Source organism: Humulus lupulus, chromosome 3, assembly GCF_963169125.1.
Source record: "Humulus lupulus chromosome 3, drHumLupu1.1, whole genome shotgun sequence".
Taxonomy (NCBI): Eukaryota; Viridiplantae; Streptophyta; class Magnoliopsida; order Rosales; family Cannabaceae; genus Humulus; species Humulus lupulus.
This window is the reverse complement of record NC_084795.1, coordinates 279,267,556-279,279,535: the sequence shown is the minus strand read 5'-3', so window position 1 is coordinate 279,279,535 and position 11,980 is coordinate 279,267,556. Positions and strand designations below refer to the sequence as shown.

The 11,980-nt window shown below is 34.1% G+C and overlaps 1 protein-coding gene across 2 annotated transcripts; it reads left to right on the top strand.

Moving 5' to 3' along the window:
- The first annotated feature begins 7,425 nt into the window (after positions 1 to 7,425).
- On the top strand, positions 7,426 to 9,863 carry LOC133824555 (E3 ubiquitin-protein ligase WAV3-like). Of its 2 annotated transcripts, none has more exons than XM_062257459.1 (5): positions 7,426 to 7,523; positions 7,774 to 7,842; positions 7,964 to 8,523; positions 8,633 to 8,979; positions 9,065 to 9,863. In XM_062257459.1, exons 2-5 carry the CDS (start codon positions 7,791 to 7,793, stop codon positions 9,660 to 9,662), a joined length of 1,557 nt encoding a protein of 518 aa, XP_062113443.1. In that variant the 5' UTR covers positions 7,426 to 7,523; positions 7,774 to 7,790; the 3' UTR covers positions 9,663 to 9,863. The 2 variants fall into 2 exon arrangements, with proteins under 2 accessions (XP_062113443.1, XP_062113442.1); XM_062257458.1 differs by having other exon boundaries at positions 7,441 to 7,523; positions 7,778 to 7,842.
- The last annotated feature ends 2,117 nt before the right edge of the window (positions 9,864 to 11,980 follow it).

Sequence of the window (11,980 nt, the reverse complement as noted above, 5' to 3'; positions counted from 1 at the left end):
TATTATAAGGTTTAGATAGACCCAATAAGATAGTAACACTTGTCTTATGTATGTTTAATGATAATTATGTGTTTTTGAGGAATAAGTTTATTAAGATCAATATTTGAATATCTAGGGTCTGCCAGCAGCTTTGAAATCGTTAGAGGACTTAGTCAAGGTTGTTTACTTAATTCAAATTAGGCTGAAAAAGTGTAATTTCGTGTTTAATATTTCAGCGTATGCCGATATATCGCAGCTATAGGGGGCGATATATCGCCATACGGGGATACGAAAAACACGTGCCTTCGCACGGCCACCTCGACGAACCTCGGGCATATTAGCCCAGGCGATATATCGCCTACTAGGGGCGATATATCGGCTCATTTGAAGGATTTTTTAATGTTTTTAAAACCGAGCTCATTTTAATCTTTAACTTCTTGATAAGTCTAGCATCTTTCTGACCAAGTCTTCAGCCTCTGCTGAACGATAATTCAAATATTTTTCACTTAAAAAGTCATTATTTTATTCAAGTTAAATGAAGATATTTTCATTCTTGAACTCTATAAATAGGACCTAGTACCCAGCCATTTATTCATTCATCAAGCTAAGTTCAGAGTCTGCAAGCTGCTAGGTTATTTTTGAGTGCTTAAACACTTGGGTTGGGAATATAAGCTTTATCCTTTTAAGCTTAATAAACACTCGGGAAGTAAGGTTCATAGTATTTTTCGGTTCGAGGTGTAGTTCGGTTATAGAAGCATTCAAGGTATTCATTATTCTAGTTCACTTCTGTGTTATTCTTATAGTTTTCTACTCAAACTCCTAACTCTATTCTTTATTCTTGGTTAGGAAATCTAAGATCTTGAACATAAGGTTCTTGGTAAGTATCTTTTCGATGGTATAGTTCTTTCATTCTTTTCATCCCTTTTTCTTTAGTATACTCACATTTCTTTGATGGTTTTTAGGAGTGTTCCAAAGTCTCAATCCTGTTCTCATATCCCGGTATATTTGGTAAGGAAAATAGGATAGGATTTTATATGTTATCTTATGATTTATATGTTATCTTATGATTTATGTGTTATGTTATATGTTATATTGTGTATGATTGTAGACTTGGGCATATGACTTGTATAACTAACAAGCCCCAATAAATTTATGGGCATATGACTTGCTTAGCTAGCAAGCCCCGCAAATCTAATGGGCATATGACTTGTTTAGTTTACGAGCCCCAAGTAATAATGGCCATTACAGTATATGTGACATATGTTTATGATATGTTTTAGTATATGTTGCGATATGAATTTTATGTATATGATTTATGTGTTAGATTTTCCTTGCTGGGCATTAGGCTCATTCCTTTATGTTTATATGTGCAGGAAAATAGCTATGGTGGCGGTAAGGTTCTTAGCAGCTTGGGGGTTGTGTATTGAGGCAGGATGGAATCAGTGGATTGAGCGTTCAATTCGAGGATGAAGTCACTTCTTATTCTTTTAAAAATTAGGCTTTATATATATTTTCCGCACTTTATTTTGTAATCTATTTATTTAAAGTTATGTTATGTTTTATTTTAAAAAACAATGGGATCCCATATCCTACTTTAAATTGTATGTAGTTTAACATTTGTCTTACAAATTTTAATGAAGTTATGATTATTTCACTAGTGAGTTCTATTAAAGATTAGTGTCTATGTATAAGTAATCATTAATGGTCCAAAGTCTAGAGTAGTTGGGTCATTACACTTGAACAGACACATTTTTTCCCTTTGATCAAAACCCTTTAGATCCCAATCTAACATTGTTTCGTTGACATGCATTCTGGACCTCCTCAAAAATTGTAGATCCTGGATTAAGCATTTGAACATTTCTTTTTATAAGATCAAGCTCTTTTTTCAAACGATTAATTTCAGCATTTTTATCAAAAATCTCAGTTTCAAGAATTTTAACATTTGTTTCATGTTCATCATTTCTATAAGAAATAGATTTAATTATTTTTGCATTTGATCTTGTAATGACGCGACTAACTTAAAGACCTCGGACCATTAAAAACTACTAAGACATAATTACTATTTTCGAATACATGCATACGATAATAGAACTTTATTATAAAACTCCAAAATACGGGATCCCATTGACATAAAATCATAAAGAAAATTTAAACCTTTATTTTAATCGTTCAAATTCTAAATGCAGAAAAACATAATACATAATTAAAAAAACTCAAAATATAAATGTCATCCTCGATCTTTCCCATCAGTCCATTCATTTAGTCCTCTCCCAAAACACATGCCAAAGCTATCATGAATCTGTCTTGCCTTCCATGCTCATTTTCCTGCACCATCTAAAATAAAAAGGAATGAGCCTAATGCCCAGTAAGGAAAAACTACTAAAGTTTATCATAAATCATAAGAAGTAAAAACATAAATCATAAAATCATGACGTAATAACGTAATTCATAAAACATAAGACTACAAATTAATGGTCATTAACTCATTACCGTAGTATGTGATAAAAACTATCTAGGTCCTCTTGCTACTATTTAGAGGTAGGTTTAGACACAAATATAGTATATGATAAACCATCTAGGTCCTCTTGATACTATTTAGAGGTAGGTTTAAACATAACTATAGTCTACGATAATGATAAAAAATCTTGGGATTTGCTTATTTGCTATATAAGCAACTATATTTCCCAAGCGACTAAAACATAAAACATATACATTCATACATACAAATATCATATAAACATAATCATAACACATAAAATCTAACCTATTTTCCTTACCAAAAATTGGGGTATTGGAGACAAAAGCGGGATTAGAAACTCCTAAAATCAAACAGTAAAAATCATAAGTTTCCTAAAGAAAATAAGATGAAGATGAGATCTAAACGATCAAGATAAGAACTTACCGAAAACCTTTAGTTTTAAAGGAATCAATTACCTAACCAAAAGTCATTATAACAAGTTAGGATTTTAAAGAAAATGAAAAGAACAAGAGGAACTATAATGAACTAAACCTGAGGATAAGAGTACTTTAGATAGATTAGAACTTGGATCTACACCTTAATACCGAAATAACATTTTATCTTACTTCCCAAGTGTTTAGAAAAGCTTGAATTTGAAATCTTTTAACCCCAAAACCCTAGTGTTTCTCTTTAGAACGAACTTAGCAGCTTGGAGGGTCTGAAAAATGCTTGAATGATGAAGCAAATGGCTGAGTGAAAGGTCCTATTTATAGAGTTCAGGGAGTGAAACTAACTCCTTTTAAAATGAATAAAAATTAAATTTTCTGCTCAACAAATGCCCAGAACTCGGTCAAAAACGTTCAGGAGCAAGTCCAAGTTGTTGGGGGTTGTTTCTAGCTCGGATTCCATGGATTTTCAAAAATGCCAAAGGGAGCCGATATATCACCCATATAGGCGATATATCGCCTACCCCATAATCCCGAGCCTCCGTGGTTTCGTTCGTGCGAAGTCAACGTGTTTTCAGTATCAATCATAGGCAATATATCGGCCCATATAGCTGCAATATATCGGCATACACTGATATATCAAACACATTTTTGCACACTTTGAGCACACTTGAATTTGTTTAAACCACTTTGACTAAGTAAAACGTGATCCTAATAGCTGAGGGAAGGTTCTAGACTTCCTTGGTTTATCCTAGATTAATTTATTCATCTAAAATCCTTAAATCCTTGATAAACATACATGTGACAAGTGTCACGTTCTTAATTATTCTATCTAAACCTTAGGTTATAATAAATATCATTTCTAGGACTAGCTATATTAATCAAACCTTATGTTAAAATTAATATTTCTAAACTATAGGTTAAACTTATAAAATCCATAACTATCTCTATGAGTTTCCAACTAAATCCTAGCTTGAACCAATAACCACGAAAATTAAAATACTACAGCACAAGCTACTTCTATCTAGCTAAAGTAAAATTCTGAGACGCTCTAGATCTATTCATAGCACACCACTTAATTCATTCATCATACATTTTTTGTAAGATTCTTCCAATGAATCTTCATTGACTTCTGATTCATCAGAATCAGTGTCAACAATGTCAGCGGTACCTGTCGTGTTATTAGTAACCTTATTTACCGAAACATTATTGTTTAGGCAAACTAATTGTCTATTTTTCTGCAAAAAAACACAGAAAATTTGAGAGTACAGATGTTAAATAAACATTTTCTCTGTCTTCATCACTACTTCCAGAGTCATTGCCACTCCAAGTAGCATTCATACCTTTTTTATTTCTTTTCAAGGTATTTGCACATTTTGATTGAATGTGAACAAATATTTCACATTCCCTGCATTGAATTCCCTTTCTATTATTAGGAAAAGAAGGTTTTGAAGATGTATTACCTTTAGAGAAATTCTTTTTGTTGCCCAATTTTTTCATATATTTTTTAAAATTTATTGTCCATGGGGCAAACTCATTATGATCTTCATCCTCATAACTTTTCAGGGAGATAGAGTTTTCTTTTTCTTTTACCTTGGTCGGCTTTTCTTTCTGTCTGATTTGTTGATTTAGTTCAAAGGTTCGAAGAGAACCCATTAATTCTTATACCTTCGTGGTATTCAGATCTTTGGCCTCCCCCATAGCCGTTAGCTTGGTGCTAAGCCTGTCAGGTAAGACACGAACAATTTTTCGAACTAAAACAGTTTCTTCTAATTTTTCTCCTGAGGCAAAAAATTCGTTAGCAATATCAGACAATCTTTCATAAAATTCAGTAAGAGTTTCAGTCTCAGACATTCTAAGATCCTCAAATTTTGTTTGCAACATAATGGACATAGAATGCTTGACATTAGCAGTTCCTTCAAATTGAGTTTGAAGGATTTGCCAAGCTTCTTTGGTCGAATCACAAGAGGATATGAGTTTAATATATCATTCACCAACACCTTTGAATAAGGCTTGTAAGGCCTTGTTATTGTAACTAGACAGTAAATTATAAGCATTGACCAATTTAACTCAGATTTTACTGTTGTTTCTCCAGTTTTTCGTCAACTTCTATTGGTGCTGACTAGCCTGTCAAAACAATTCTCCATGCCTTCTCATCTTGAAATTTGATGAAGGATTTCATCCTAACTTTCCTGTAATGATAATTTGAATCATTAAGCAATGGTGGTCGAGTTATAGAACTCCCTTCTGCAAAAAAAAATGACATGTTGCAACACAAAAAAAAAAAATACAACAAAAAATACAAACAAACGGAAGGAAAATCACAAGATCTCACTAAGAGTTTAATGAACTGCTTTAATACCCATTGAGGTTCCATATTTTAAGATTACCAACTGAATTTAACAAATAATTTAATTAATGCGGAATAGTTAAACAATTGTTTGATCAGATAGATATTCTAATGAATCAGGACAGATTGCTGATGAATCAGAATATACGAATAGAAAGTAAATAAACTAAAAGTAACGTGACACAAGAAGTTTTTTGCGTGGTTTGGAAAACCTAGTCCACAAGGCCACTCCCAGAGATAAAATCAATTAGTAAAGTCTCAAGAATACAATAAGCAATTAACTTGTACAAGTTTAGACTCCCTCTAAATCTTTGTCGCGACCTTGAAGTACTCCACTTTAATAATCTGATTTTGATAAACACCAAGAACACGAAATCTCTTATGAACTTGATGAGTGCTTACTTCCTCCTGTTCTAAGTCTTGTGAAAATATTCTCCCAAAGACTTGAATGTCACGTTCACAAGCTTTATGACTTGTTTAAGAAAAAAACAACACAAAGCACAAACAAACAAAGAGATAGTAGAACAAGAACTACTCTTTTCAAATAAAATAACTCTTTAAAAGCATAAAACACTAGAATGGGTAAGAGGTGAGAATGGTTGCTACTTATGTCTAGTATTTATAGAGTTTAGAAACCCCTAAGCCAGCCAATCTTGTTAATGGCCCAAATCAAACCAAATCAGGAAGTTACTAAAACTAACTTCTCATTTCATTTACTGTAGGAATTTCCAAATGTGACAGACAACCATTTTGTAGAATCAGGAAATGGACAAACCTGGTCTTAGAACCCAACCAGGTTCATTTTGAAATTTCCTTCCTTTGGGCACAAGCACCATTGTGTTTACTCATTTTAGATCAGATAAAATCAAGGAAAAATATACAAAGAATAATTTTTGAATACACATACTCATTATAAAGAAGGTTGCCTTAAATAATTATGGAAACTTGACTATATATAAAATACACTTAATAAAAAATTGATTTTTACAAAAATGAGACACAATCACACTTAACCCAATATACAATTTTGAAAAATACCTCATAATCCCAAACCTCCGTGGTTTCGTTCGTGCGAAGTCGACATGTTTTCAGTATCAATCATAGGCAATATATCGGCCCCTATAGCTGCAATATATCGGCATACGTTGATATATCAAACACGTTTTTGCACACTTTCAGCACACTTGAATTTGTTTGAACCACTTTAACTGAGTAAAACGTGATCCTAACAGCTAAGGGAAGGTTCTCGACTTCCTAGGTTTATCCTATATTAATTTATTCATCTAAAATCCTTAAATCCTTGATAAACATACATGTGACAAGTGTCACGTTCTTAATTATTTTATCTAAACCTTAGGTTATAATAAATATCATTTCTAGAGCTAGCTATATTAATCAAACATTATGTTAAAATTAATATTTCTAAACTATAGGCTAAACTTATAAAATCCATAATTATCTCTATGAGTTTCCAACTAAATCCCGGCTTGAACAAATAACTACGAAAACTAAAATACTACAGCACAAGCTACTACTATCTAGCTAAGTAAAATTTTGAGACGCTACACAACGTATTCCATTCATCATACATTTTTTTGTAAGATTCTTCCAATGAATCTTCATTGACTTCTGATTCATCAGAATCAGTGTCAACATTATAGACAATATTGTCATAAATAATTAAGAAAACTTGACTATATATAAAATGCACTTAATAAAGAATTGATTCTTAACAAAATGAGACACAATCACACTTAATTATCCAATATACAATTTCCAAAAATACTCATTAAATAATAAAATATATTTATTAAAAAGTTTAGTCAAAATAGAATTTTACAGTCCTAAAATTTTGAATTATTAAATATAAATAAATTAAAAAGTATATATAAAAAAAAAAAATCAATCTAAAGTTGTTTCTTCATACCTACATAATTGAAAAGTAAGTAGTCAAGGAAGGAATTAACAATAACGTACGACAGCAAAGCATACTTATCCATTTTCTTTTATCTATTAACTTTTGTGTGCTAGAATTTATCAGTCAACTCAGTTAACTTTTAATTTAACTAGAGCTAAAGTATAGATTAACCTATGGTTAAGTTATGTGAACTAAGAGTAAGTGTATGGTTGGAATAAACCAGCGAGAGTCACTTACTTAATCCTTGGCTCTTCTATATAATAGAATTGTCTCAGTTCATAATAAATCAAACACAAGCTTTATTCTTTTGTCAGAAGCAGAAGAAAGAAGGAGATATAGTGAAGGCTTCATCCACAGAACACCACCCAATATGTAAGGCTTCAATAATATTATGCATGGCTTTGTTACATTTATTATATATAAATATATGATAATAATATAAGATATTAAGAACATGATGTACTCGTGTCACGTGCATGGCTTGGCTAAATATAAAGATTTTGTATGTTTAATTGTTAAACAAATTAATTTGTAATCACTGGTATAAAATAAGCACACGTACGTGCATGTATGTGACACTGTTGTATCTTTTTTTGTGCATGAATATGAATATTTGGATTAGCCAGTATTCTTGGCAAAATGAGCTTCAACGATGATCAGCCGATTGTTGCAACTACCCAAGATGTATCAGGTTTGTGTTTGACATTATTTTTCCATAAATTAATATCTGAATATTATATTTCACAACTAATATTAATTTTTTTTTTTTTTTTGGAAAATATTTGAATTTGGGATCGATGCATATGTGGCAGAGGAAAGATACAGGAGTTCTTTTGTAGCAGGTAAAATAAAGATGTCAATCTTCAACAAGACAGAGGCACCACTAGAAGAAACGAAATTCAAGGTGGTGTTGGAGCTGACAGGGTCAGGACTCGGAAATGATAGACCTGGAGTTGATCTTGTGACGGTTTTGGATGTGAGTGGGAGTATGGAGGGTGAGAAGTTAGATAAGATGAAGACTGCCATGCAATTTGTCATCAAGAAACTCAGCCCAATTGATCGTTTGTCAGTTGTGACATTCGATGCTAATTCGAAGAGGTTGTGTCCACTGCGCCAAATTACTGAGAGTGCTCAATCTGATATTGAGAATATAGTCAATGATTTAAAGGCCAACGGTGGCACCAACATCACTGCTGGCCTTGAAACTGGCTTGAAAGTCATCAATGACCGCACTCTCAGTAGCGGTCGTGTGGCTGCTATCATACTTATGTCTGACGGTAAACAAAATGCTGGTTGTGATGCGGCCCAAGTTGACATCGGCGATATTGTGCCCGTCTTCACATTTGGTTTCGGCGCAAAACATGATCCAAGGGTACGTACGCACGCACATGCATGTTTCATAGTTATACATATACACACACACATATATATTCACTACTACTCTTTCTCTCACTCTCTCTTATATATCCCTTTCTCTCTAGGTGCTTAATGCCATTGCTGACAACAGCAAAGGAGGAACATTCTCAGTTGTCCAAAACCGAGACACCTTGAGCGTTGCATTTGCCCAGTGTTTGGCTGGGCTTCTGACTGTGGTTGTTCAAGACTTAGAGCTAACTGTCACACAAGTCGAAACCGAATCAACCATTGAGAATGTGCGTGCTGGAAGATACCCTCAATATGAGGGCAATGAAGCTGGCTCTGTAATGATTTCATTTGGTGATCTTTATGACAAAGAGATACGTAAGGTCGTAGTAGATCTTGTTCTTCCTTCTGTTGGCAAGCGAGCAGGCCCAGGGGCAGATATTATACAAATCGATTATACTTACAGGTACGTATAGCTAATAAATTAATGCTTAATTTTGTAAAGATCATCATCATCATCATCATCATCATCATCATCATCATATATGTAGCAATGGAGGGAAACCCTTTTCTGCAAATACAATGTATGCTAACGTACGTCGCACGGGGGCAAATGCGGAGGAGAAGGAGGAGGTGTTGGTAGAGGAGAACCGTCTTCAAACTGCAATGATGGTAAAAGAAGCAAGATCCATGGCTGACCAAAAGAGGCTACAGGAGGCTCGGGACATGATCCTCGATGCCCAAAGAATGCTTGATGATGAGTCAACCCCTGATAATCCATTGATTGAGATGCTGAGAATTGAGTTGCAACAGCTGCAGAGGTTGATGAAATCACAACAGATGTATGAAAACAAAGGGCGTCCTTTTGCACTCTCTTCTGAGACATCTCATGATCGCCAACGTTTCGCCACAAGAGGAGATGCGGAGAAGCTGCGTTTATTTGCTACACCACGTATGGATGCATACCTTGACCAAGCCAAGGCATTTGATGAGGACCCATCCCAGCCATTGCCCACTTCGGACCAAGATATGCTCGAAGAACTCGCTGCAGATCCCCTTGGTCCCATCGCTGGAGCTCTTAGCTACCATATTCAGTCTGCCATTCAGTCCCTTCAAGCCATTGACAAAATAATCAACAAAGCTCGTTGATCATATACATATATACATATGATCTTATTAATTAATGCATGTGTGCTTTAATTATATATGTACTCCTTGTTGTCGTTTCTGCTTTTGCTTAATTCAGTATTTAAATAATAAGCCCAGATCATAATAAAGTGGTGTGCATGAGATGGGATATGTATGGTTTGTTTGGTTTGTTGGTTGCCTGATAACAGACTTATTTAATAATGGTACATTTCCTTAATTTTCAAGTTATATATTCTTTTTATTTTTTAACCTTACGAGCTCATCTAATATATATTTGATTTATAAATGAGTAATGGGAGACACACACTTAAATTGTACACAATTTTTACTCACATGTTAAGTTTTAACAATGGATAATTTTAAATGGGGATCACATCAATTTTAATTGTTAGTTGAGATTAGCTAGTGCAAAGTGAGTATGTCTCAATCATTACTCTTTATTAAAAAAAAAAAAATTATTCTTTCCCCCTACACAGTCACAAGTATCAAAGTTATGCAAACACTACACAACTATCAAAAGTCATAAATGATGTAGTCATCTAAGAGCACAATTATAAATATTGTACATTGGAGCACAATTATAAATATTGAGTCAAATATAGTATTTACTCATTTTGTGTGCCAAATTTGACACAAAATTTACATCTTGCATTGGATATGGTCTAAATGTTATCTTTATCTTCAATTATACTATTTGTAACTACCAAACAACTGTAGTGCTTATATTTATTGACATTAATAAATTAAGGGAAAATACTAATTTGGCTCATGTGTTTTTCCTGAATACTCGATTGGCCCCTATGTTTTGTTAAATGACAAATCGGACCATGTGTTTTGCAAAACGGATCAAAATGATACCCTGAGCCTAATTTTGGTCAAATAATTTTTAAATATGACCAAAATACCCTCGAGTTTTATTAATTAATGAATTAAATAGATTTCCAAATAAAAATAAATTCAATTTAATTTAGAATAAAACTATTACTTTTTTATGTAAAAAAGTAAAACAAAAATTAAATCTGCTAACAATCTGATATTAAAAAGGAAACCCTAACTTTATTTTCCTTCTCTTTCTCTCTCCTGTCCGACCCTCTCTCTCCTTCTCTCTTGTCTACCTCTCCTTCTCCACTGCCATCCATGGCAGCTCCAGCATGCGAGATCCCCTGGCAATACGCGCTCCACCAGCCTCCACCTCTCACCGTTGCATGGCCACCTCGGAAGTTTGGAGGCTCGATTTGAGTCGTATGATATCGTGCGTGGCGACGAAACCATCTCACTAGAATCCATGGACTCCAAGGCTGTTTGCTTCTATCTGACCACCTTAGCATGTCGTGGGTTACACTGTCACCACCATTAGCTTCCTCGTGGTCAGGGCTTTAAAGCCAAGCATCTTCTGTGACCAACCTTCCTTTCGCCTGTGAACTCTTCCCATATTCCCATTCACATTTTATACCAACTCTCTGATCTGATTTTGTGTATTTGATGTCATTAATATCTGTAAATATACTTGTAGGAAGATAAAATGGAAGAGGTTGCACACGGGAGAGTTTGGACCGGTAAAGAAGCAGCATCACGAGGTTTAGTCGATGCAATAGGAGGTCTCTCTCGGGCTGTTGCAATAGCAAAACAAAAGGCCAATATACCACAAGACAAAAAGGTTTGAAGATCAGTTTTCATCAATCAAACTATATTTTCTGTTGTTATCAGTATACATGTGTTTTTTGTTTTATATTTATTACATCTTCGTCACCCAGTCAACAGAAGAAGAAGAAGAAGAAGAAGATGATGATGATGATGTTGGAGATTTAGGGTTTAGGGAAGGGAAGGGAGATTTAGGGTTTAGGGGAGGGAAGGGAAGAGAGGAGTTAGGTTTAATTTTAATTTTGTTTTAGTTTTAGTTTTATTTTTTATATATTTTAAGTGTGATGATTCTAAGATTGTGTATGTATGGGAATACACAGTTAAAGACGACTTAAATGGATTGATGGGTACTACATATATCAACAAGATGCATCTTCTTTTTGGTAGCCCATCACTTGAGAACTCCAAAGTTAAGTGTACTTGACCTGGAGCAATCTAGTGATGGGTGACCTCCTGGGAAGTTTTCCCAGGAAGCGTGCGAGTGAGGACAAAGTACGCTGGAAAGACTCGTGTTGGTTTGTAGGGTCATTCGTCATTCCAGGAAGCAGCCATAGTAACGTGGGGTTGTAGAGTCCAAGAACTTTACTTAGCTAGTTAGATAGTAGTAGTAGTAGTAGTAGTAGTAGTAGTAGCTAGTAATAGTTGTAGTATGTTTATGACTGTGGATTTTGGTTCAA

Coding starts and splice junctions, on each gene's coding strand:
- LOC133824555 (XM_062257459.1), top strand. CDS start 7,791: ATGAGCTTCAACGATGATCAGCCGATTGTTGCAACTACCCAAGATGTA. Junction 8,524..8,632: donor GCGCAAAACATGATCCAAGG/GTACGTACGCAC, acceptor CTTTCTCTCTAG/GTGCTTAATGCCATTGCTGA. Junction 8,980..9,064: donor CAAATCGATTATACTTACAG/GTACGTATAGCT, acceptor TCATATATGTAG/CAATGGAGGGAAACCCTTTT.